Raw genomic sequence first — 27,610 nt, forward strand, 5'->3', positions numbered from 1 at the left:
TTTACCTTATTGGCTACTGACAGAAGATTCTTGAAGTTACAATTCATTTGACAGCTGAGTTCCAATAGAGACACCACCACAGGGGAAAGAGTCGTTTCCAGAGATTTATTAAGCTCAGTTTTATGCTCTTCCTAAGATTATAAAAAAGATAAAAAAAAGAACAGGCAATAATCTTAATGCTCTAAATTAAGACCATTAAAATAAACTATTTAAGACATTCTAGAAATCTTTAGCTATATATTCCTTATCTGCATAAAAGGTGACCATCACGCTCTCCTAAGGAGAAGCCCAGTCAGTGTGGGAGCTGACACTTAGCAAAATTCTTAAGTCAAGTCATACAGTTTTGTCTCTGGAACTTCTGTCCTGAATTTAACTCAAGGGGCAGTTTTCTGGGGCCAAAAATTAGTGGAATTAACTTGGGCTGGTGTCAAACTCCCTGGGGAATAAATTCATTTCAATAGTCATTTAAAGGGGGACTGGACACATGGTCCTGGGCTAGAGGCAAAGGACACAAAGATGAGGAACTTACATTTTATTGGAGGGATGGGTGGGGGGAGATGCATATGAATAAGTAAATACAAATTACATCACTACAAAATTTCAAGAGAGAAAGTTAATAACTGAAGGGGAGAGGGGAATGATAGTTGTTAGTGACAAAAGGCCTTGCTATGTACCTCCACTGCATCATGAAAGCTTCAAGTAGGCAGAGGTAAGGAAGAAGTACATGCTAGACATAGGAGATCACTTATACAAAAGCAGGGAAAATGGAATGTCATGTATGGGGGCAAAAATAAATAGGCAAATTTGACTGGAACAGCAAATATATGAAAGGAAGGGAATAACTCTCTATTAAGTGCCTACCAGGACACTGTGCTAAGTGCTTTACAAATGTTATCTTATTTGATCCACACAACCACCCTAGAAGGTAGGTGTTATCACTGTCCCTGTTTTACAATGAAGGAAACTGAGAAAGATAGAGGTTAAGTGACTTGCACAGGGTTTGAACTCAGGTCTTCCTGATTCCAGGACCAGCGCTCTATCCACTATACTATCTACCTGCCTTTAGGAAAAGAGTAGAATGAAGTAATGTTGGAAATATTAGAAAGGCTGTGAGAGCCATTATGGAGAATGAAGTCAAGTGGGCCTTAGGAAGCACTGCTAACAATAAGGTAGTAGTGGAGGATGCCGTTAAAGCGCTGCACTGAGCAGTGGCCACTAGATTGGAAAAGATAAGTTTACAACCCAATCCCAAGATGGGCAATGCCCAAAATTGTTCAAATTACCGAACAATTGTGCTCATTTCACATATCAGCATGGTTATGATTAAGATTCTGCAAGCTAGGCTTCAGCAATATGTGAACTGAGAATTACCCAAAGAGTAGGTTTGTTTTCAAAAAGGCAGAGGAACTAGAGACCAAATTGCCAACTTTCGCTGGATTATGGAAACTGTATTCGGGCCAAGAAACAACAGATAGAATAGAACATGGAATAACTGATTGGACATTTTGAGATTTAGTTCAATTTCTTCATTTTATAATAAGGTTAGGAAAATGTAACCCGGGAAAGTTTAGTGATTTACCCAAGGAAACACAGCAAATATGAAAGTCATTGATGGGCATTCATCTGTTTTTTCAGAATAATATGTGCAAAAATGGGAGGAAGGAGTTACATAAAGACTTGGAGAGGGACCTAACATTTTGGTAAGAAACAAGAAAGGCAATCCTAGAAATTATAGGTTTGCAAGGTAACTATACTTGGAAAAACAATGGGAAAAAAACACTACCACAGAATTTTTTAGCAAAAATCTGGAAGAAGGGGGCAGCTAGGTGGCGCAGTGGATAAAGCACTGGCCCTGGATTCAGGAGGACCTGAGTTCAAATCTGACCTCAGACACTTGACACTTAGTAGTTGTGTGACCCTGGGCAAGTCACTTAACCCTCATTGCCCCACCCCCCAAAAGAAATCTGGAATAGGATACTAAGTAATATCACCATTTAGCACCATTTAGGTTTTTAGGGGAGTCCTGTCACATTAACATAAACTCATTGTAAGGCAGTGATAGGCCTAGAAGTCATGGGGAGTAAGAGGATGCTATCTTTTCCCTTTAGCAGAGTTCCTTACACATAGTAGATATTTAATTTTTTAAAAAAGTTTGCCAAATTTAAATGGAACTGAATTCAGAAAGGTTTTTGATTTTGTTTCATACAACCTCATTAATAAACAGAGATCACAAAATTAAGTAGATGTTTAATTAATTGCCTGAAAGGCTATACTCAACAGGGTCAAATGGCTCACATACTTAATACTAACCCCTACAGGACATTACATTTTATCTAAAAAAATTTTTTAACCAATCAAACACATTAACCATCAGACATTGTGATCTAGATGATGGAAAAAAGACTTGTTTATGAATTCTGGAAATGACCTTGTACTAGGCAAGATAAGCAGATGGCTTACATACTGGAAAATAGATTTATAATCCATGACCAAAAAGTGTGGGTGTATAATAGTATAATAGTTTTCTGTATATATATATATAAAACTGGATAAGAATAATATGTACAAATTCAGTTGAAAAACAGTTATGTAGGGGCAGCTAGGTGGAGTAGTGGATAGAGCACCGGTCCTGAAGTCAGGAGTACCTGGGTTCAAATCTGGCCTCAGACACTTAACACTTACTAGCTGTGTGACCCTGGGCAAGTCACTTAACCCCAATTGCCTCACTAAAAAAAAAAAACAAAACCGAAAAACAGTTATGTAAACTTTAATGAAATAAATAGTATAGAGAGTAAAATTAAAATTTTGCCCAGTTGTCTTGAATATACCGCTCCCCAACCCCCAAATATTAGATATATCTTCTGTACTGGCAGACAAGAAAAGAAGATGGGACATATACATGTGGTATTGAAGCTAGAATACTTACTTAATAACAACAAGAACACAATGAGTTGCTTCCTATAATCTTAGAACTGCAGAAACATTATGATACGTGGCCATCTTTCTACAATACTGTAGCTTTTAAAGTAGCAACCTTATATTCCTGCCAGGTTAGAGAAGGTCAATAATTAATACTGGCTTCTGTCAGAGAAGGGAGACCAGCAATTCTGAAGTCACCTGGCTCCAGTGGAATTGTTTTACATTGTACTCATCTGAATGTACCAGAGATATGGTTACTTAACCAATATGTGGACCCTGCAAATAGATCCTGATCCCCTGAGGACATCTGGCCCTCATTTCTAGAGTATTAAATTATTATTATTATTATTATCTCTTTACCTTTACTTTTATAAACCAGAAGAGAGTGTGTGAATATATGTGTAGGAGGTAGAAGATGGGGGCACATGGAGTAAGAGGAGGCTGTTTCCATAGCAGGTTTATCCATTTGATATCAATTATTTGGGTGTTTTTTTTTAAGAAAAAACCAAAACCATGTATATCTGAAACACCATGTTCATAACATCTCATTATCATTATAGAATTATAATAATATTTAGTATTGCAGTTCTCATTTATAAAGTGTTTCAAAATTTGCAAAGTCCTTGATCTACATTATTCTATTTGGCTGCTATAACGATAGTCTACTGTAACCCACTATATAGCTTAAACTGGAACACTGACCATTAACAGTTTCATAAGAAGACACAAAATAACTTACCACCAATTTCTGAAGAACAGTTTTACTTTCAGTTGATATAGATTCTTCTTTTAATATCACATTTGAAATCTGAGAAACATTAGTAGATACTTTTTCTAAAATGGAGCTAAGAGATCCAAGTGCAGTTGTTGTAATATTGTCTAGTGCAGAGGCACTAGTGGAGAATAGATGGCCTATGAAAAGAAAATGTTATTTAAAATCAATCCTACTTTCAAAGTTGACAAGTTTAATCATCCAATTCCTCATTCCCTCAACCCCTCAATATCACTGTCCCCAAAATGCTTTTCCAACATCTAACAACCTCCCTACTGCCAACTCCAGTGCGCTTGTCTCAGTCTTCATCCTCTTTGACCTATATACTGTTCATGTATTTACTATTGACCAAGCTTCCTTCTAGACTCCAGACATTCTCTCCCATAGTTCCTTAGACATCTAGCTTTGCTTGTGTTTTTACTTTCTAGCTACTCTTTCTCTGCCTCCTTTCATGGCTACTATTCTGACTCCTGAAGGTTAAGTATTTCTCAAGGTTCTCTTTTTGGCCTCTTTTTCTTCTCTTTTCATTTGCTCACTTGGCAATATCATTAATTCCCATTTTTTCAACTATGAGTTCTATACACATGACTTTCAAATTTAAATTCCCAGTCCTGACATCTTTCTTTAACTCCAGACTTGTGACTTCAACTGCTAACTGGACACATCTACCTGAATGACCCAGAAGCACTTCAAACTTAACAGGTTCAAAACCAAGATTATAAATGTTTCCCCAAAACCTGTTCCTCCTTCTGACTTTACAAAGTCTCTTCATCAACATGTACTCAGTATCCTATATTTGGAAAAAACCATGATGTTAACTTAGATTCTTCCCTTCCCTTCATCTTCCACATCTAAACAATTAAAAAGTCTTGTTTAAACTAGTTATCACTCAAGTACAGACCCTCATTCAACCTATCTGGACTACAATAGCTATCTAATAGTTTTTTTAACTTATACTATCTATCTAACCCTCAAACCTATCCTGACTATTAGTATATTAATATTTATGTGGTCATCTGGCCTTATTATTCCTTTAGCTGAAAATCCTTCAGTGGTGTCCTGTAGCCTATCAAAAAAAAGGGGGGGAGGGGGCGGCTAGGTGGCGCAGTGGATAAAGCACCGGCCCTGGATTCAGGAGTACCTGAGCTCAAATCCAGCCTCGGACACATAACACTTACTAGCTGTGTGACCCTGGGCAAGTCACTTAACCCCAATTGCCTCACTAAAAAAACAAAAAACAAACAAACAAAAAAAATAGGGGGAAGGGCAACTAGGTGGTGCAGTGGATAGAGCACCAGCCCTGGAGTCAGGAGGACCTGAGTTCAAATCTGGCCTCAGACACTTGACACTAACTAGCTGTGTGACCCTGGGCAAGGCACATAGCCCCAACTGCCTCACTTAAAAAAAAAAAAAATAGGGGGAAAAAAGTTAAAATTCCTATGCCAGCCATTCAAGGCCCAAACCAACCTGAAACCTCTCTATTTAGGCTTTCCTTATATTAGTCATCTGAATCTATTCTGTGCCCTTAGACAAACTGGCTTGCTCTTTATACACAGTAATTAAGAGTTTGTTGATTCAAATCTGGCCTCTGATACTTGACACATACTATCTGTGTAACCCTGGGCAAGTCACTCAGCTCTCATTGCCCACCCCACCAAGTTTGTTGAACTTGTTGAATTGCTGTCCAATAACTGATTAGAATTTTCAGGATCAAATATGCATGCATACTAAGTAAATGGGCCATTGAATGGAGTTTAGAAACAAATCTGTTAGAGTGAAATTTACATTACAATGTTATTCATATAGTATTACATAATTAGCTACTTAATCATAATTTTGCAGTTGGATTGGACCTAGTAAATCTAGTCTATCCCGCTTAGAGAAGAAGGAACTAAAGCCCAGAAAAAATGTGACTTGATTAAAAATCAGAAGTAGAATCCAGGTTTCAAAACCTCTAATCCAATGCTTATTCAACAACTCCATGAGGTATTGCGGTGTTTGGAAAGTGTGTTGGGCTTGAGGTCAGGACTCTACTGGGTCTGAATGCCACACAGACTGTGGGACAAGGAAGAGTCATCTAGCCTCTCTGTGCCTCAGTTTCTTCATCTCCAAACAATTACTTCCATGTAATAATTATAAGTACCTACCCCAAAGAGTTATTGTAAGAATCAATGGGATAACCCAAATAAATGTGCTTCAAAAGCCTAAGAACACTAAATATTTTATCCATATGGTCCAGACCTGTGATTTCTTGAGTATAAGGAGCACACAGTATGGATACTCCATCCTTATCAACAACTCATCTCCATCTTATAGTGAGAGACCTGGCTACCTGGGGCACTGAGAAATTACATATTTTGTTCACAGTCACAGAACTAGTTTATGTCAGAGACAGGACTCAACCAAGTTGGCTCATTCTCTCAATCAACTGGTTACCAGAGAATCTATGCCTATGATCATAATGAAGAAAGTATCTCTATTTTTTTTTTAGGGAAACGAGGGTTAAATGACTTGGTCCAGGGTCACACAACTAGTAAGTGTCAAGTGTCTGGGGCCGAATTTGAATTCAGGTCTTCCTGAATCCAGGGCCAGTGCTTTATCTACTATACCACCTAGCTGCCCCCAAGTATCATCTCTATTAAAAGTTCCACCATACAAGACTGATTCAACATTGAATCAAGGGGCAGAAGAATTTGAACCTGGTCTAGGCTAAAAGAATAGATACATAATAAAATATATTTCATATCCCAAAGTCAAATTGATAACATTTTACTAAGTCTGAGATCAACATATAAATTAAAAGCTAAAATAAATTAGGACATTAAAAATATATTTAAGGGGGCAGCTAGGTGGCACAGTGGATAGAGCACTGGCCCTGGAGTCAGGAGTACCTGAGTTCAAATCTAGCCTCAGACACTTGACACTTACTAGCTGTGTGACCCTAGGCAAGTCACTTAACCCCAACTGCCTCACACACACACACACATACACACACACACAAATATATACACATACATATATATATTTATTTAAACACTGAACTTCGGCTTACCAAATAAAGTACTGTATGAGTCTAACATGGCTTTTTGTTTTCTGGTGCCATCCTTTATCAAAAATTCCATTTTACTAAATAAGCTATTCAGGTCTTTGCCAAATATCTCCTGGGCTTCAGCATTATGCTTATCAACTGCTTGTTTACGATCCAGTTTTGAATGTAGACCAAACACATCTTTTGTAGTCTCTTTAACAGCACCAAGTAACTATAAGAAAAACAACAGCATTGGTAAGACGGATATGACATAAGCGTTTTATAATTAAAATAGAATTCAGAGTATGAAGGAGGGACTTAAGTGAAAAATGATGGTGAAAGATAGTGGTGCTAATCAAGTGAGAAGTTGCACTCTTTGTACTTCTACAAAGAAATAATGTTTTTCTCACCCTATAGATTAGATTTCATAACTATGATTATCTACAGTTAAATATTAAAAAGATGGCCCAGTACCAATGTCCTTATACAATTTCTTCTCAAATTAATCATTAACTGAAGTGAGTCTACATACTCAAAGATTTTATAATTATTTTACAATTATTCTGAAATGATAATTAAAGTTGACTCAATTATTCTTGTATTGATCAAACATATATACTTCATTTCTTGTATAGATCAAACATACATACTTTATTTCTTTCCTTACTAGTGTGGGCTACTGGAAGTTTACAGAATTTCAATTCCTTCTCTGTAATGTGGGAATGTAGTTTGGTATTCAGGAGGTATGGAAATATTTTTTGATTGGTTGGTTTAAATCACCAGTCAAGATCCCGTGCTTTTTTTTTTTCCTCCCCTGGGCAATGGGGATTAAGCGACTTGCCCAGGGTCACACAGCTAGTATGTATCAAGTGTCTGAGGCCGGATTTCAACTCAGGTACTCCTAAATCCAGGGCCGGTGCTTTATCCACTGCGCCACCTAGCTGCCCCCCCACCTTTTTTTGATTCCGTGCTTTTTTAAGGATAATTTCTTTAAAAGACATTAAAGTTCTATTCCCTTTTCATTACTCTAGGCTTGTTTTTTAATTCAGCAATAAACTTCCAGTTTTTGAATGGAATCAGGCAGCTCAACTCCTACATACTGCAGTAAAAACCTAAAACTATCCCTAGAATGAATGAATGACAATCAAGAAATGCAGTGATAATCTAGACTACATTAAATAACTACCACATAACTGCATAAAATGTCAGCAGGAAACCCAGTCAGAAGAAAAGAGGGCCTGGTAGAAAAATTTGTGCCAGCCAGCATGGGCAAAAAAGACAGAAGTTCCCAACAAGATGAGAGGGGCCAGAGACACCTGTACCTGCACAGCTCTGTATCTGGAAGCAAGAAAAGCAGTAAAGTCCCATGACAAAGTCACAAGGTGATCAGAAACCAAGAGTGAACCTTTAAAATGTCCCAAGACCTCTTGGCCCTAATAGGCAGTGCTCAGAACCTCAAAGATTCAAGGGCCTAGAATCTATCAGTGTGTTTAGTACAGAAACTCCCAGGAAGTAGAGGTCAGGAAAGGAATCCAAATAACCCAGGTCAAGAACAAGCAAGGCTAACCACACTACCCTAACACAGCAGGGGGCAACCCCCCAATTCAGGAACTAAAGCTGGAGAGATATGGAAGATACCAACCACTTTTTTGAGGGGGGGGCAGGGCAATGAGGGTTAAGTGACTTGCCCAAAGTCACACAGCTAATAAGTATAAAGTGTCTTAGGCCAGATTCAGTTTCTCCTGAATCCAAGGCGGGTGCTTTACCCACTGCACCACCTAGCTGCCCCCGATACCAACCACTTTAAAGAATTATTGTACATCCAGATTACCCAAAAAGCCAAACTAGAAGGAGATAACAACTCCATAACAAATGAAAGCAGAATCTCAAAGGAAAATAAAAATTGATTTTCCACAAGAACTACATGAATGCCTAGAAGAAATTAAGAGATTAAAAAAATGAAATCTAAATTTCAAAAAGAATTGGAAAGACAATAACTTAAAACAGAAAGTGATAAATTTTATCCAAGTAACAGACTCCCTGATAATTAGAAGAGACCAAAAAGAAATCAATGACTTCATGAAGTATTAGAAAAAAATCAAAGGGTTTTTAAGGGAGAGTTAAATAAGATTAACAGAAAATCTAGACGAGACTGTTCTGATGGTTTTAAGAGGGTTGGGAAAGGGAGGGTAAAAGAAATACTTTAGCATAGAAAGGAGGAAAAAGACCTTACTAGTGTAACGATTGGAATGACGCCACCTGCTGGAGCTTTACTGTAGGAAAGCTCCAACATGAGGAGAGGGCCTCTGAGGGCAGGACTATGCGGCTTTTCTTTGGCGTCAGGAAGTGAAGTTGGCTGGTGGGAGGAAGAAGGGGGAGGCTGGCACTCTGACTCTCTCTTTCCTGAGGACTCTGGTGGAGAAGGGAGCTAGAAATGCACTCTCCCTTTAATAGATAGATGAATCTAGGCCTTTCTCTCTCTCTTTACCAAATTTTCATTCTCCTTAATTAATGCTTAAAAGTCTAACTCTTGCTAAAGCTTATAATTTATTGGCGACCACTCATTAGATATTTTAGACAGTATAGCTAGAATTTTAGCCCTTACACTAGTTCTCATAATTGGGGTACATGAGAAAAAAAGCATACAAATATGGAGTTAGTAGAAAGGGAAAACAGCTATCAAATGAACCACACTCATTTCTTTCTTTCTTTTTTTTTTTGGTGAGGCAATTGGGGTTAAGTGACTTGCCCAGGGTCACACGGCTAGTGTCAAGTGTCTGAGGCTGGATTTGAACTCAGGTCCTTCTGAATCCAGGACCAGTGCTCTATCCACTGTGCCACCTAGCTGCCCTCACACTCGTTTCAAATGAGATGAGTAAATGGACAAAGTAGGATTTAAACATAAACACACACACACACACCCAGACCCAGACCCATACCCACAGAGCAGGGATATGGAGGGAAACATTAAGAGAGGAAAGATAGTACCAGAAAAGGAAGAGTCATAAGTTAAACAGCATTAACACAGAGAATAAATCCTGAAGTGGAGATTAAGAGAGAGAAAAGGAATAAACAAGGGATAGCAGCCAGGGCAAGGGGAATTGAAAACAGTAGTGGAATGGAAACAAGCACCCAGTTATAACACTGGTGCTGATTTCACACGTTCTCTTTCACCATCTTCTTCTTTGTAAAATGGAAGTTGGAGAGCCAAAAGAGGAAAAAATACCTGGTATAAAATCCTTGCAGCATGTTTCATTGATAAAGGTGTGATATTCAAGAGATATAAGGAACTAATTCAAATGTATAAAAACAAAAGCAAATGGTTAAAAGATATGAACAGGTAGTTCTCAAAGAATGAAATCTAAGTCATCAGCATATGAAGTTTTTATATATATATAAAAAAGCTCCCAAATCATTATTTATTAGATAAACACAATTCAAAGTAATTATGAAGTTTCACTTCACAATCAGATTGTCAAAGATGACAACAAAAACAAAAAGCATAACAACTGCTGTAGGGGAGTGAGAGAACAGGCAGCCTAATGCAGTTGGTAGAGCTGCTGAGTTGTTCCAGCCACTCTGAAAAGCCATTTGGAAGTATAGCTAAAGTCACAAGAATGGGCCTGTCAGTGGACCCAGTGATACCAGATATAATCTGAAGAGATCAAAGAAAGAAGAACAGGACCATCATTTTAAAACTATTTAGATAAACACTTTTTGTCACAGCAAACAAAGGAAACTAAAGGGAGCTAATCAATTGGAAAAGGGCTGACAAATAATGGAATATAAATGGAATGTTATTTTGCTCTAAGAACTGATGAAAGAGAATTAGAGATTTCTGAAAAGACTTGTATGACTTCATGCAAAGTAAGTGAGCAAAACAAGAGGAGAAATTTATTCAGTAACAGAGTAAACAAACAGTAATATGGCACCAAAGCAGTAACCAAGTAAACCACTTTGATCAGTCCAATGACCAGCCAAGACTCCAAAGAACCTATAACAAACAGTAATTATTAGACTAAGTCAGGGAAAGAGACATTCACTCTAGGACATGGGCATTGTGCGGATTTGTTTTGCTTGATTTATGCTTCTTACAAGGTCCTGTTTTGACTTGGATGTGGGAGGATTTAGAGTGGAAGAGGGGGTAGTAACAGTGCCGCAAAAAAAGAAAAGATTTTAAAGAGGGCCATTAAAATTTTAAAACATGGGGCTGCTAGGTGGTGCAGTGGATAGAGCACTGGCCCTGGAGTCAGGAAGACCTGAGTTCAAACCCAATCTCAGACACTTGACACGTACTAGCTGTGTGACCCTGGGCAAGTCACTTATCCCCAATTGCCTCACCCCCCCCAAAAAAAACAACACCACCACCACCAACAACAACAAAAATTTGAAAACACACAATTATTTTTTTTTTGCATCTAAAGATAATTATGTGGTTTGAGATGTTTTTAATGATTATATTGTTTTCCTAATGATGAACCATGTTTGCACCCCTAGTGCAAATCCAACTTGGTCACAACAAATGATTTCCTGGATAAACTATTATAGTATCTTTAATAGGCTTTCGCTTAAAATTTTGGAATTGACATTCATTAATAACATTGATTTATATTTCTTCTTCGATCTTTTCCTAATTTAAGTATTATGTCAATATTTGTTTCATAAAGAGTTTGGTAAGAGTGCTTTTCTTGATTTTTGAGAATAATTTGTGTAGTATATGGATTTATTATTCTTTTAAAGTTTGATAGAATTCTCTTGCAAAATCTATCAGGACAAGAAAGTTTCCCTCCCCCTTTGGTATTTCCTTTACAATTAGCTCTAAAGTTGGATTGTTTTGGTGTATTCATTGGTTTTACTGATTTTTTCCTTCTTTTATAAAAAAAAATTCTTTGTCTTATAACAAAGATGGTTGTCTTAAAGGGGGTAAGAAGAGATATAAGGGGAAATCAAGGTAAGGTAAAAATAAAAGAAATCAAAATATATTTTAAAAAGAAAGCAACTTGGTTAATTTGTCATATGCTTTTAAAAAAAGATATATGGAATAGAGATTCATATTATCACATACAATGCTCTTCTTTCATTCTGCTTTTATATAGACTTACTCTTTTTTGGTGTTAAATTCAGAACAATTTAAAAAATAAAAATCAGCAATAACTAGTAAATTTCATTAGAATACAGACATATCTGGAAGACAGATTTCTTAAATGCATTTCTTTGATGGACAGAGCAAATGATATCTCAATTTTTTGTGCATAAGCAGAACTTACTTTTTTTTCACAAGGATTTATCTGAATAGGCAATAAAGCCGATTAACCAAAACTTTCTAACTTTGTAAAAGAAAATGACCAACCTCACTGGCAACACCATGAAGTTTCTCCTCAGTGATTTCCAAAACTGAAGTGATATATTCTTCTTCAACAAGTTGTAATTTAGTTTCTTGTAAATTTTTTTGAGTGTCTTCAAGTTCCTTCACCTTATATTGGAGGTCTGATTTACATTGTTCCAGTTCATTTTTGTTATCCACAAACAAATCTGTGACCTAAAAGTGCCAACCAGACCAATTAAGTAACATATTTTTTCACAAGAAAAATATTTGGACAGCTAATTAGCAAAGGTCTATTTTTATGAACCACACATTAAATCAAGACAAAAACTGGGAATTACCTAGATTCCCTAGCATTTAAAAATAAGTTATTTACCAGTATGCATTGCAATTAAGTATCAGAAATGTTAAACTATAAACCTATTTGACAGGCTAACTTGTTTTAAGGTACCCATGATTTAGCTGGTGTGGTGAACTCCCAGGTGAAGAAATTTCCTTTACCAACGCAGATTTATACCTTGGTTGTCTAGAACACTGAAAGGCTAACTAACTTGACCAAGACTACATGGCCAGTAACTTTAAATTCAACCCAGGTTCCCTAACTGAGGCCAGCTCTCATTCTAAATTTTTAATAGCTATACTTCAATAATGTTTGAGCAGCTAATATCAATTATATGGTAAGTTAGATATGTTGGTTCCCTGCCTCAAGTCTTTCCCCATTTCTATCCATCCTCCAGAAAAATGGCAAAGTAAATTTAATTACATGCAGAACCAACCATATCACTCCCCTAATTCAATCAACGACAGTACCCCTATTGCCTCTAGGATACAATAGATTTGTTTTTTGTTTTTAATTTGTTTGTTTGGTTTTTCTTGGTCGGGCAATGAGGGTTAAGTGACTTGCCCAGGGTCACACAGTTAGTAAGTGTCAAATGTCTGAGGCCAGATTTGAACTCAGGTCCTCCTGAATCCAGGGCCGGTGCTTTATCCACTGCACCACCTAGCTGCCCATAGATTTGTTTTTTAAAGACTTTTACAACTTGGCCCTAACTCAAATCTTTCCAGCTTCATTGGACATAACCCCTCACTCTACCCCCCCCACTCAGCAACCCAGTTACACTATCCTGCTCTCTGCCCCACATTATGACCGCAATGGTCTGTGGTTTGTTTTGGCTGTCCTCCACAGCTGAAATTCACTGCCTCTTTCCCCTTGACATCGCTCAGGCACCATCTTCTGCAAGGAATTTTTCCTGATGTCCCTAACTGCTAGCTAGTATCCTCCCTCCCAAACTACCTTATGTATCTAACTACTTCACATATGTTTGATTTATTAACTTTGTGATTATACTGTATATATTTCTCTTTGTTGATTCTCCCATTAGCACGTCAGTTCCTTGCAGGTAGATTGTTTCTTTTGTACTTGTACCCCTAATGCCCAACACAGGAACTTAATAAATATTTGTTGATTGATGAAAGATACCATATTAGTGACTTCATAACTTTTTTTCTCACAAAGGCAGTTACATGGTTCTAGCCTTCAAAATCATGAATTTTAAGAACTACAATTGGGGCAGCTAGGTGGCGCAGTGGATAGAGCATCGGCCCTGAGTTCAGGAGGACCTGAGTTTAAATCCGGCCTCAGACACTTGACACTTAACTAGCTGTGTGACTTTGGGCAAGTCACTTAACCCCAATTGCCTCACCAAAAAAAAAAAAAAAAAAGAGTTACAATTCTATCAGTAACCTTGAAAGTAAGAAAGGTACCCCTGCTCCCAAAAAGGCAGACCACTAAGATAATTCCTAAACTACTGCTAGTATAATATACCTTCTTTTAAAGAAACTTCATTTGTAACATTAGTGAAAAATAATAAACAGTAGTTATATATTTTAAGTTATACCTAAAAATGACTGTAAAACAAAAGAATATTTGACTTTTATAGATTTAAGTATCTGAAACAGTTATTTCAACCAAATAATAATAAACGTAAAAGCTCATAATCATTATGGAGTAACAGAAAGAGCGCGTGTCTAATTCTTCTCACTGGGCTTACTTAAAAACTGTACCAGATCAATTCCCACTGCTCTGATGCATTCACGGGTACCAATTCCTCCTGCTGCCTCACTAATATGATCATAAATGAAAGTTTAGTCCCTGGCTCTCTGTTCTCTCTGTAAATTCATCTAGAGGATTGCATTTTCTTGGCCTCAATTATCATTTCTATTGAGAATGTTTACATTTCCAGGCCTCTTTTCCTCCAGCTCTAACTCCACATCTTTACTTTATATTATTTTTGGTGAGGCAATCAGGGTTTAAGTGACTTGCCCAGGGTTATATTGCTAGCATGTGTAAAGTATCTGAGACTGGATTTGAACTCAGGTCCTCCTGACTCCAGGGCTGATGCTCTATCCACTGTACCACCTAGCTGACCCCCATCTCCACATCTTTAAAGACAATTCCACTTGGCTGTCCTGATGTTACCCTAAAATAAAAACATATAAAGTCAAATTCCTCCTCAAACCAGAGTTCTTCTAGGCTTCCCTTTTTCTACGACAGTAGTACCATAGTTTTTTACAGTATTAAAATCTTGGAATTATTAATTTAACTCTTTCCCCTCTTCCCACATCCATTTCAATTTTCCATTATATCTTCAAAATCCATTCTATGTTCTACTTCTACATCATATAGGTTAACATACTATATTTCCATGAGACTTGATTCCAGGTTTCTAGCTCAGCACACCAACAAATACATCAGACTAGATTTTTCCTAAAGAAAAATCACTTAAATCTCTGAGTATCTTTAAACACTCAACAAAATATTCCAAGGGGGAAAAAATCTTGATCTTCATTTAAAAATTTAAAAAAATGTATTATCCTAGGGGTAGCTAGGTGGCGCAGTGGATAAAGCACTGGCCCTGCATTCAGGAGCACCTGAGTTCAAATCCGGCCTCAGACACTTGACACTTACTAGCTGGGCAAGTCACTTAACCCTCATTACCCAGCCCAAGCCTCCAATAAAAAATTTATCCTAGTGAAGAAAAGATTAACATGGTCTTCAAAGACCATTTTACAAATGCCTACCAAGTACAGAATATAAAGAAGCATCCCTGGGAACATGAGAATATTAAAGCAATTCCTTTGTGTCAGAGCAGAAAACAGAGTACACAAGAATGGCCCAAATCTCTGCACTGAAAAACAGGACATAATAAAAAGTAATAACAACACACAATATGACATTTTAAGGATTTTTTATAAGTTTAAATGCCTCTATACTTGATTTAATCTAACTTTTACTTTCCTTTTTTCAATTTATTTTCTCAAAAAACACTTGATTTTACAAGCAGTTGCCACTTAGATTTAGAACTTTTTACTTCAAAATATTGGTAACTTCTTCCTGGAAAAAGGTACATTATTTTACATGTATTTATACTTACCCTACTAAGTTCCTCTTCCAAAATACTAATTTTTTCAACATATTCTGCAATCTGCTCCTCTTGGAAAATTATTTTACCATTCATAGCTCTAAATAAAGTTCAAAATAAATATAATTTTAAAGTAGTGTTTATGGAAGTTTGGAAAGCTATAAGTAAAATTTACTCTATCAGCCTAATGCTATTAGCATTATTAAGCGCTATAGAATTAAGATTCTATATGATATACATGCTTAGAAGAGAATGTACCCAGAATCTTTTTTAACCCAGTTCCTTTTACATCACAGCACTGATACATACAATGATAATATTAGAATCCAAATGGTCATAAAAATGTTACCAGCACTATTAATAGTTGTATTGTTATACCTCTTAATGAAATATGTGTTCTTTACATTAGCTATGAAGTTAATTTCTGTAAACAATCATTTCCCCATTAAGCTCCATTATCAAATTGAACATGACTACTTATTAAAAAAGTTTAATTCGGGGGCAGCTAGGTGGCGCAATGGATAGAGTACCAGCCCTGGATTCAGGAGGACCTGAGTTCCAATCCGGTCTCAAACACTTAACACTTACTAGCTGTGTGACCCTGGGCAAATCACTTAACACCAACTGCCTCACCAAAAAAAAAAATTTTTAATTCTCAGATATAACAAAAGTCATACTTACTATAGCAAATTAATATCCAACGTAAGTAAAAATACCATAACAAAGCTTAAAACAATGTGCCAAACAGTGAATTTCCTAGGGATAAGAGACATACTGAAAAAGATATTAGCCATGTTGTCTGGCACTTCAAACTTAGTTTAGTTTTGACATTTTTTTATTCCAAATTTATATGCTCTAGTCTAAGAGCTACTTTTAAGGTGGCATCTCTAAGTAATTAGACAAAGTGAGAGCTACATGGGAATCTTTTTTTAAAATTCTATTTAAAATTTTTTTCCAATTACATGTAAAGATACTTTTTAAAGTTCCAAATTTTTCTCCCACCTTCCCTTCCCCCTCCCCCCCCCCCAGGCCGGCAAGCAACCTGATATAGGCTATACATTACAATCATGTTAAATATATACAAGGAAATCTTTTTTTTTTTTTAATTTTTTTTTTTTTTTAGTGAGGCAATTGGGGGTTAAGTGACTTGCCCAGGGTCACACAGCTAGTAAGTGTTAAGTGTCTGAGGCCGGATTTGAACTCAGGTACTCCTAACTCTAGGACCGGTGCTCTATCCACTGCACCACCTAGCCGCCCCCTATACAAGGAAATCTTAAAGATCATTGATACAATCCTTCATTTTACAAAGAAACTAATTCTGTTGGTGAGTTCTTTATATCACTTGTGAATTATTTATGGTAAGAACCAGATATCAGAATCCTTTCCATAACTGGTAATTTTAGTCAATGTAGAAATCTATACTAGTGGGTTTAAACAATAGCTTCAATTTAAATGTCTTAAAAACAAAACATTTTCCCTAGCCAAAAATAAAATTGTCTATTAAGAACACACTCTCATTTAAATTACACTTTGGGGGGGGGGGGGCGGGCAGCAATTGGGGTTAAACGACTTGCCCAGGGTCACACAGCGAGTAAGTGCTAAGTGTCTGAGGCCGGATTTGAACTCAGGTACTCCTGACTCCAGGGCCAGTGCTCTATCCACTGCGCCACCTAGCTGCCCCTTAAATTACACTTTTATAGAACATTTTTAAATAAATATAAAATTGGCTTAGTTTACTTGAGAGTAGTTCTTCAATTCTGACTTTGGGATATGAAATAGCATTTTATAGGCCTCCATCATAAAGCTCTCAAACAAATCTTGGATTTTCCTTGTTTAAGGAATTCCTTTCAATGATTGAATACCAAAACATATTGTTGTTGGCCAATTTTGTGCAATACTAGTCCAGAACCTCGAATAAGTATGCCACAGAGGGTAGATGCAACATGTTGTAGGCCTTTCTTTCTCCTGTCACTGAAATGTTCTCAATGGGATACTCTGGCTATCAACCTAGTTCATAAACAAGCATGATATAGAGAAGAGCACAGGATGTAAACTTGATTATTTTGATTACAAAAACTGTTGGGAAAACTAGAAAAAATTGACAGAAAATGGACATAGATCAGCATGTATACCAAGTTAAGGTCAAAATGGACATATGATGTAGACATAAATGATGATATCATAAGAAAATTAGTATGGAGCATAGAATGAAATTACTTGTCACATCTGTGGAAAGGGGAAGAATTACCAAACTAGATAGAGATGATCACAGGACATAAAATGGTTAATTTTCACTATAAAAATTGCTAAGAAAACTAGCTTCAACCTCCTATCTCCTGCCCTCACCATAAGTCCAGCCTACCCTCTCTTCTTATCATATAATTTCCTGATGATATCTGTTATTCCTGCTTTGTTTTGTGGTGGTTTTTGAGGCAATCAGGGTTAAGTGACTTGCCTAGAGTCACAAACATCTGTTATTTTTCATAGTTTCTCACTAGTTATATGTTGCAATCTACTCACACCCACCAGGTGCCTTTCCATTGCCCTCAGTGATATTAATTTTTATTCTTCAGTATTTCACATCTCACTATCATATAGCAATACTGGGAGAAAGTTAGCCTTAAAAAGATGAGCTTTTCTGGGGGGCAGCTAGGTGGCCCAGTGAATAAAGCACTGGCCTTGGATTCAGGAAGGCCTGAGTTCAAATCCAGCCTCAGACACTTAACTAGCTGTGTGACCCTGGGCAAGTCACTTAACCCTCATTGCCCCCCCCCCCCCAGAGATGAGCTTTTCCTATGTGCTAAAGATATAAAAGTGGAAAAATTCACGTACAAATATATTTATCAATGGCCCTTTATATAGTGGCAAGGGATTAGACACCAAGGTTGGGGTGGGGGGTTGTCCAGCAATTGTGAAATGGCTAAATTATGGCATATAAATGTAATGAAATATTATTGTGCTATAAGAAATGATGCAAGAGGTAGTTTTAAAGAAATCTGGGAAGACTTGTATAAAGTGAAGCAAGAGTGAACTGAGCACAGCCAGATTTATATAATATATTCTGATTTATATAATTATGATATAGCTAACAATAATGTGTATAAATTGCAGAAAGTTTGAAGCATGATCTTGCTGTAGTGCATTATTTTAATGTGCTACTAATATCTGACAACCTAACCATGTACTTCTCATCTTAGGCCATTACCAGTTTTCACAACAGGCTGATATCTGGCTAGAGGCACAGGAATGTCCAATATGAAGCCCTGAAAAACCTTTCATTCCTGTTATCCAATTAAAAAAAAAAATCCTCAGGGCAGCTAGGTGGCGCAGTGGATAGAGCACTGGCCCTGGAGTCAGGAGTACCAGAGTTCAAATCCAGCCTCAAACACTTAACACTTACTAGCTGTGTGACCCTGGGCAAGTCACTTAACCCCCAATTGCCTCACTAAAAAAAAAAATCCTCTTTGGTAGTAGCACTGCTTATTTACTGTTTTAAACTGTTCATGAATCATTTTGGTTTTTAGCTTCACAGATGGTCACAATTTGGAAGAACTTCTGGGGAAGAGTTCAGTCCATACCTGACTAACATTACCCTCTCAGTCATCTCCTGGAAGTAGTCAGCTGGCTCCTGAATGAATCCCTTTAGTAATGGGGAACTCATCACCTAAGAGTATCTCATTTTATTTTTAGGAAGCTCTGTTAGTGAGTCTTTTCCATTTATCAAATATACATTAGTTTTTCTGGAAATAGCCACCCTTTGCTTACTACCTATGTAACCTGGGCTCAAGCAAAACAAGTCTAATAATCCTTTTACTACATCCAAAAAAAAATTCTTCATTTAAGCTGGCTTGTAGTTACAAATACAAGAAAATGTTATATCTAAGTTCATTATAGTTCTGGTTTTATCGGTTTTGAAGCTGAAGACTCACTTATAGTTTTCATCAGAAATGTAGACTCCATTTTTCTCTCGGGCTGCAGCTAAATCTCGTTTCAATCGCTCTATCTCTTCTGTATACTCCTGTAAACAAAAATGGGGAGTTTTAGGCATCACTTTATCATCTATTTTAATTTCATATTCACCTTCTTAAAATGCACAGAATGAGTTAGTACAAAAATCAGGTTAAAAAAATTATTATCTACAACAGTCTTGTTCATTGCTATCACACTATTCAATAAATAAAGCATACAATCTCAAAAAAGTAGAATTCGAGGGGAAAAAATACAGTCCAACAACAGCTTTCAAAATTCCCTTCCATACCTACCAACCTTAGAAAATTAAATGCAGAATTGCTTCTCATTTTAAAAAAATGTTTATCAGGCTCTTATTTGTATGCAGCATAATACAAAGTGAAACTCCATTATTATATCATCTGAAATCTTTTTAGTTGTAAATCTACAAACTGTTTTATCTTCTGATTTTGTATGTGTTAATAACATATATTAAATGGTATTAATTCATTTTATATTCTAAGTGAAAGCAAATGTGTAGTTATTATCAAAATCTTAAAAACCCATACACACGAAATATCTTGTGCAATAAGAGATCCAGACCCAGGTCTCTAGATGGCAGGCCTTGGCTTAGAGAACTTTGTTATGGTAGCTTTGGTATTCAAAAAACCTCCAACAAACTCAAATTCTAGACTATAAATGATCGATTTTAGAACTGCCATAAAGACCCTAATTAAATTTACAAATTCTGGCCTATGTGATCCAAATGAGAACTCAACAAATCCTAGCAGAGTTGAGAAATAAATCTCTATCGATTTATTCCAATAAGATAAGGAATATGTGTATTCTGCATATACACATCCACTTAGAATAGGAGTCCTATGAGCTATGGAGGAAGATGCTGATAGAGATACTGGATCCATTGAACACTGCCTCCTATCTGTATCAGAGAAAAGGAAGTCCTAGGCAGGAAGCTGCAATCTCCTAACCCCAACTGCCATCTTTGGGTGAAATGCTGATCAGCAGATACATAGGAAAAAAAGACTTTTATTTCAGTCAGAGTAAAAGCCTTCATAACTATAGAGCTTGACCAGATAAAAAAAAACATCCCTTCTACTTCAATTGGACTCAGTGTAACCTGGGGAGAGGTCCTTAATTTAGGCTTAACTTGAATGACTGAGCACTCGGTTCTAAAAGATCTCCAGAAAACACATGCTAGGCAATGTCCCAAGAACACACTAAAAATCCCTTCCCCAACAAATTCTTACTTGTAGTCTCCTCTGTATATAATGTAAACAGAAAGAAAAATGAAACCTAATGCTGTGCAATTATAATGATCAAAGTGAGCATGAGAGAAGAATTGAGAAATACCTTCTTCTGAGAACTGCCAACTAAAGCCATTATTTAGCTGAGAAATCACAATTACCTTAATAAGAGCTTTTTTGGTGAGTTTCTGGTTAACTTCAGGCTTATTCATTATATTCTTTGCTCTATGAGCATATTCCAAAGTACTCAATGTTTCCTGTTGTGCAAAGAACAAATGAATTACTATTATTTGTACAATATCATGCTTTACTACCAATCATTACATGAATAACGTACCATAGCTTATACTCACATATAATTTATGAGGAGACTTTTAATATAAACCAGAGGCACTATTCCAAAGCAGAAAGGGGTCAAAAGAAACAGAACACTGGACTGTAGCATTTGAATATTTGTTTACTCTCCCCTACTTTCTTTTTCTTTTTTCAATTTTAATAGTATTATATTTTTTTCTAGTTTCATACAAAGATAATTTTCAACATTTGTTTTTTATAAGATTTTGAGTTCCAAATTTTTCTCCCTCCCTCCCCTCTCCCCAAGACAGAAAGCAATCTGATATAGGTTATATATGTACAATCACATTAAAGATATTTCTGCATTAGTCATGTTGTGAAAAAAGAATCAGAATAAAAGGAAAAAAAATCAAAAAAGGGGGAAAAAAGTAGAAATAATATGGTTCGATATGCATTCAGAAACCACAGTTCTTTTTTCTGGATGTGGAGAGCATTTTCCATCGTGAATCCTTTAGAATTGTCTTTCTCCCTTACTTTCAGTTCTCAGAGTCCTAAATGTTCTAGTTCAACAGACACAGATATAACCTTTAATTTGAATAGTCTTAGAGAACAATGGACTATATTTGGTACTTTTATATGGTACCCATAAATCTTTTAATGAGGAGTATAAAAAGACTCAAATGAGACAGGGAAATCCACTGAAAAAAATAATATACCCAACATGAGTAAATTCCATGTTCGGCCTGGAGTCAGGAAGACTCATCTTCCTGAGTTCAAATCTGGTCTCAGACACTTACCGGGCAAGTCACTTAACCCTGTGTGCCTCAGTTTTCTCATTTGTAAAATGAATTAGAAGGAAATGGCAAACCACTCCCATATATTTGCCAAGAAAACCCCAAATGGGGGCAACTAGGTGGCGCAGTGGATAAAGCACCAGCCTTGGATTCAGGAGGACCTGAGTTCAAATCCAGTCTCAGACACTTGACACTTACTAGCTGTGTGACCCTGGGAAAGTCACTTAACCCTCATTGCCCTACAAAAATTTAAAAAAAGAAAAAGAAAACCCCAAATGGGTCACAAAGAGGACATCACTGAAAAATGACTGAACAGCAACAGAACCTACAGAATGGACTTATTCCTTGTTTTCCAAGAGACGAGATGACTTGGAAATATTCCAAAGGTCTTGTATTGTTCTCGAAAAGCAAAAACAACAAAAAAAAAATCTCAATGCTGACAACAAAGGGGTAAGCCACTTTTGCTTCTCTTTTTCCTATCACCAGATGTTTTCCTTTGGGCTCAGCAATAGCCAAAGTCATATACTAATGCACTTGCATAGTCTTACCCCACCCCCCACTCATTGTTAATTATGACCAAAACAATTTCACACACACAACATGTTAAGTGGAAAGAGCAGAAAAGTGATTGGTAGTCTGAGGCTAATAAAGTTCCCATTAACTTGAGGCACCAAGATATGTTGCAGAGAGCAGGGGCTGGAAATCTGAAGACCTGCCACTGCCACTGCCACTGTGTGTCCTTGAGTGAGTCGTTAACATCTCTCTGAACCTCAGTTTCCTCATGGCTAACATAAAGATATTGTATTAGGGTCAATCAACAATCAGATCAGTAATTAAGCACTACTAGGTACCAAGTGCTGGAGATAACAAAATTAAAAAATGAAACAATTCCTATTTTCAAAGAGGTTACATTCTATTAGCTCATTTATAAAATCTTTATTCTATTTGCATACATATATGTAAATACACAACATCCAAGTGCTATAGTGAGCTGCTACGTTAGGCCTAGGCAATACCCAATTTTCCTACAGATAGGTGAAAATGAACTGGCTCTAGTTATTTAGGGAGCAATATTTTCTCATAATTTGTAACAAAAATTATAGATACCATATTCTTAAAAGTCTTTCAAAGTCTTGTTTGGTTTGTTTTTTTTTACCTCTAGATTGACTGATGCAGGGGAAATTGTGGCAATTATAGATGTTTTTGTACGTCCCCCAAGAGAATCTTGCAGGATTCTAGTTAGTTTGGATTCTCGATAAGGAATATGTGGTGCTCTTTCAACAAGGGAAGTAATAACCCTTCCCAGGGTTAAAAGGGATTGATTAATATTTCCAGCTTCCCGAGCTCTTCTGTCAACTGCCCCAGAACGTCCGATATTTTCACTTCCGGCAAGATCAACCTGAGAAGTATAAAAAATAATAATGCATTCAATGTGATCGTCTATGAGGTCTGAACTCAAAGATTTCAGACTTCATATTAAAATTGTCAGCTGGGTGTTTAATACTTAACGGTTAACATATCATTAACAATATGAGGCAAATAACAAGATGATTACATAGAAATAAACAATGTTAAGGGGCTAGATCTACAAAGTTCGCATCCACATTCAAAAGGAGATGCTTACCAAATTCAGCTTTCCAATTTTAACAAGTTCTTCTCCATCAACTGTAGTTTCTTTCATATGTATTGTAACAGAAAATACAGAGTGGGATCGGCTAAAACATAAAACATTATAACACTATTAATTACAGTGTTCATTAGATAGGAAAGGAATTATGATTTGAATTATGAGACATAAACCTATTCTGTGTGAATGATGTTAATATTAATCTGGAGGTTGTGCCACAGAAATAGGAAAGCATCATTCAGTGACAAATTTCTAGCTCCTCTTAATTGCTAAAGCACATTTTAAATCTTGCTCTTCAGCCCCCAACTCGTTCCTTAAGAACACTTACTAGTCAGAATTTCAATTGGCACTGATACCAGTTAAGTTGAACAGAATTGTACCAGAAAGATAAGATGTTTGAGAACTAGTCAAGACTTTAGTCTCTATCTCAGGCAAAAGAAATAAAAAGGGCATCTAGATTTAACTTTATTTTCCCTAGAACAATATGTCCAGTAAGTTCATCAAATTCCATTTAGAGAGAAGCAATGTTTTTTCTTGCTAGCAGGATAGCAAAACCAAGATTAACTAGTTCAATTCTGTCCCTCCCTCCCTTAGGCTATTTTATTCCAAACAATCCAAATAAATACAATGAGTATATACATCAGAAGACTGAAGCAGAAACAAAGGAGTTCAAGACTTGTTTTAAACCTCAGGAAATTTGCTGAATGAGACTGACTCATAAAAATGGCTGAAACCTTCCTATAATGACAACTGCAATCCAAAGGCAGACCACAAGATGGCAGCGCAGCTAGAAGAGTGGACACTACTAGCTTGTGAAGATGGCTTTGTGGGGAGCTCCGGGCAGTGCCAAAGTGAGAGGGGCAGGTCCCAGTGGCAAGGGAATGGGGATAAAACTGAAGACATTCATTTTTAGACATGGACAATGTGTTCCTATATTTGTTTGACTATTTGTATGATATAGGAGAGGGATTCTATTGGGGGTAAAGATAGAAGAAAGTGAGAGAGATGTAAAAAAAAAAAGAAAAAAGGTCAATAAAATATTAAAAATACACACAGTAGAAAACAAGAAGTTCAGAAGGGGACATGAACAGGGCACTTTTGCTACTACCTTGTTACAAGTATACATTTTCCAAAATAAACTATGTAACAGAAGTTCACTGTTTTTAAAAATTATTTTTTGGTTGGTTGGTTGGTTGGTTAGTTGGGCAATGACTTGCCCAGGGTCACACAGGCAGTAAGTGTCAAGTGTCTGAGGCTGGATTTGAACTCAGGTCCTCTTGAATCCAGGGCTGGTGCTTTATCTACTGTGCCACCTAGTAGCCTCTGGAAATTCACTTTTATATACAATTTTTCTTTTGATATTGAAGAGTTGGACTTCTGAAGCATTTGTATTTGCAGGTGAGGATCATTGTGTTTTGTTTTTTTTTAATAAGTAGGTTAATCACAGACCTAGAGCTTTGGCACTTACCCCAGAGAGGTATGATTAATACCAGAACAATAAGTAACTCAAATACTCTTCATTTCTGTGTCCTGGCTTCTTTCAAGATTCAGCTCAAATCCTACCTGCTGCTTTTCTTGGCCACCCCACCCACCCACCCCCAACCCCGCAGCTTCCTCCCATTTACCCCTTATACATCTTCTATACACACAGTGACTTGCATGTTGTCTCCCTCATTAGAATATACTGCTTGAGACAGGGACTCTGCCTTTCCTTGAATCTCCCAGGCTCAGCACGAAGCCTAGTACACAGTAAGTACTTAATAAATGCTTGTCCCCCAACTACACTCTGTTCCTAATTTTCCCTAGCAAGAGAATTCTTTGCAGATTGAAGCATACTATTTTCACTTTTTTGTTGTTTTTTCTTTCTTGTGGTTTTCCCCTTTTGTTCTGATTCTTCTTTCACAAAATGACTAATGTGGAAATATGTTTAACATGATTGTCCTGTATAACCTATATCAGATTGCTTGCTGTCTTGGGCGGGGAGAAAAATCTGGAATTCAAAATCTTACAAAACTGAATGCTAAAAACTATCTTTACATGTAATTGGGGAAATATACTATTAAGTGAAAAAACAAACAAAAAAACTCCAAGAGAATTCTTACCTAGAATACGCATTCATTAAAGTTGCTGCTGTTGTCCTTTTTGCTGCCCCCCTCTCCAAAATCTGATAGACTTCATTTTTGTTGTGTACTGTAACTTCTTCCAGACCCTTGATGATTACTCCTCTCTGACCAAATATAAAAAGCAAAGATCAAAAAGGTAAATATAAGAAATTAATGGATCACAGGAAGTTTTTAGAGAAGTCTCAGTCTAAAAACAAAAGGTCACCTTGTTACGAGGATCATCAAACATCTGTAGTCTCTCAGAAGCATCAGTAGAGGGATTGAGTAGATCAAAGAGTTCTTCATTATAGATTTCCAGCAATGACACTTTTACTGAGAATTCTGTACCATTTTCAGTGAGTTTCTCAAATATCTGATGGAGGGTACGTGGAATGATGCCAGCTAAAGGATCCTGAAATTATAATGTTGGGTGAATTAGCCTAATGGTCAATACTGAAGTAATAGTAATAGTTAACATTAAAGTAGTTTTCTGGTTTGCAAAGCACTTAAAATTTTCACACTTCTCATAACAACTCTATGAAATAAGGACATGTCCTTTAATGTCTGTTTCACAGGTGAGGAAACTGAGCTCCAGAAAGTTTAAAGGGCATAACTAGCATCAAAAGCCAGATTTAGACTCAAAACAACAAACATTATGTTTTCTGGGTAAACTAAAATGTCCTAGGGGGGTCACAGATCCAGTATATGTCAAAGGGAGGACTTGAACTCGGGTCTTCTGGGCTCTCAAGGCCAGCTATCTACTATAACAAGCTGACTCATTTTTTGAGAAGTAGGAGCTCTTTGATTTAGTAATTATCAAGATCGTTTTTCCTCTACAGTCTTTCAAGAGGTACTAAATTCAGATTTCCTGGGTTTCTAGCTCTTAGATAACTTGGGAACATTATAAATTATGAGACCACACTGAAGTTATCCCCAAGACAAACTCAGTTGGCTATCCTATTCCATTCACACTCATTAACCAATTACAACCCCACAGCTGAGTAAATCAATTAGATTTATATAGGTGTTAATCTGACCAATTGCCTATACAGCTCAGCTTTTTGTTTCCCAGTGGTCCTAAGGGATGTTTTGCCTCAAAAGATTAGGATAGATGCTATATATACACTCCTCAAGTCCTAGTTTCCTTTAGATAGTTCATCACATATGAGTTTACCTACAATTTTGATGGTGCATTTTTGGCCTGTACCTCCTTCTGGCAACAAGTTATCTGCATGTGAAATAGTATAGTGACTTTCATATAACTGGCAGTATTGAGGGGGAAAGATGGGTAGTCAATCAAGAACACTTTTTAAATAACAGAGGCTTTTAAGTACCCAAACTCATCTTTTTTTATTTAGATCATTTTTTTTTTTTGCAGGGCAATGAGGGTTAAGTGACTTGCCCAGGGTCACACAGCTAGTGTCAAGTGTCTGAGGCTGGATTTGAACTCAGGTCCTTCTGAATTCAGGGCCAGTGCTTTATCCATTGCGCCACCTAGCTGCCTCCTATTTAGATCATTTTTAAAGCAAATCTTTAAAAAAAATACATACTTGCAACTTTACCGAAGAAAACATAGTGAAAAGTAATGAAATCTATTAATGACCTATGTCCACTGAGCAGAAACGCAGTGATAGTTCAAGAGCTACTGATGAAATGAAACACAAGCACACTTTGTGCTAAATGTCTAAGAAAAGCAGGGGCAGCCCCGGAAGTTCTAAGGTATTGATTTTGCTGATTCTTTCACTTGTCGTTGTCACATGTCAATTTCTAGATCCTTTCCCACCTCTAGCAGCTAAAAAAATTAAAGGTCACCAGCAAAGAGCTAATTAAATTTATTAAATTGGTCAGCTTAATGTCAGACTACGCTAAATTAATTATAGCTCTAGGAACTGCTCCTAATCATCATTTTCTGCTCTGTTCACTTTGAGGGGTACAGTTATGCTACAGAAGGTTGACAGCACCAGAAGTCCAGCAGTAGTTGTTAAGTTTCCTTTTGCCCTACATTTGCCTCTTTTCGACTTAAATGACTCCCTTTGCCAACTGCCCCCCCCACCCCTTCAGCCCTAAAAGTCAGCAAGCATTTTCCTAGTGCTTTGAAGTATGCAAAATGTTTTGA

At 36.8% G+C, this 27,610-nt stretch overlaps 1 protein-coding gene across 2 annotated transcripts in view; it reads right to left on the reverse strand.

The window, feature by feature from the left end:
* KIF11 (kinesin family member 11) overlaps positions 1-27,610 on the reverse strand; it is a 48,564-nt gene that overhangs the window by 13,010 nt on the left and 7,944 nt on the right. For both annotated transcript variants that reach the window (XM_043986591.1, XM_043986592.1), the window contains exons 6-16: positions 25,721-25,906; positions 25,495-25,619; positions 23,390-23,480; positions 22,922-23,164; positions 20,839-20,934; positions 19,394-19,482; positions 15,477-15,564; positions 12,070-12,258; positions 6,744-6,951; positions 3,659-3,831; positions 6-131 (exon numbers count right to left, since the gene is read on the reverse strand). In XM_043986591.1, the coding sequence (XP_043842526.1) occupies positions 6-131; positions 3,659-3,831; positions 6,744-6,951; positions 12,070-12,258; positions 15,477-15,564; positions 19,394-19,482; positions 20,839-20,934; positions 22,922-23,164; positions 23,390-23,480; positions 25,495-25,619; positions 25,721-25,906 (1,614 nt within the window). The remainder of the gene's footprint in view (positions 1-5; positions 132-3,658; positions 3,832-6,743; positions 6,952-12,069; positions 12,259-15,476; positions 15,565-19,393; positions 19,483-20,838; positions 20,935-22,921; positions 23,165-23,389; positions 23,481-25,494; positions 25,620-25,720; positions 25,907-27,610) is intronic.

This window comes from Dromiciops gliroides, chromosome 2 (assembly GCF_019393635.1).
Source record: "Dromiciops gliroides isolate mDroGli1 chromosome 2, mDroGli1.pri, whole genome shotgun sequence".
In the NCBI taxonomy this organism is placed as follows: Eukaryota; Metazoa; Chordata; class Mammalia; order Microbiotheria; family Microbiotheriidae; genus Dromiciops; species Dromiciops gliroides.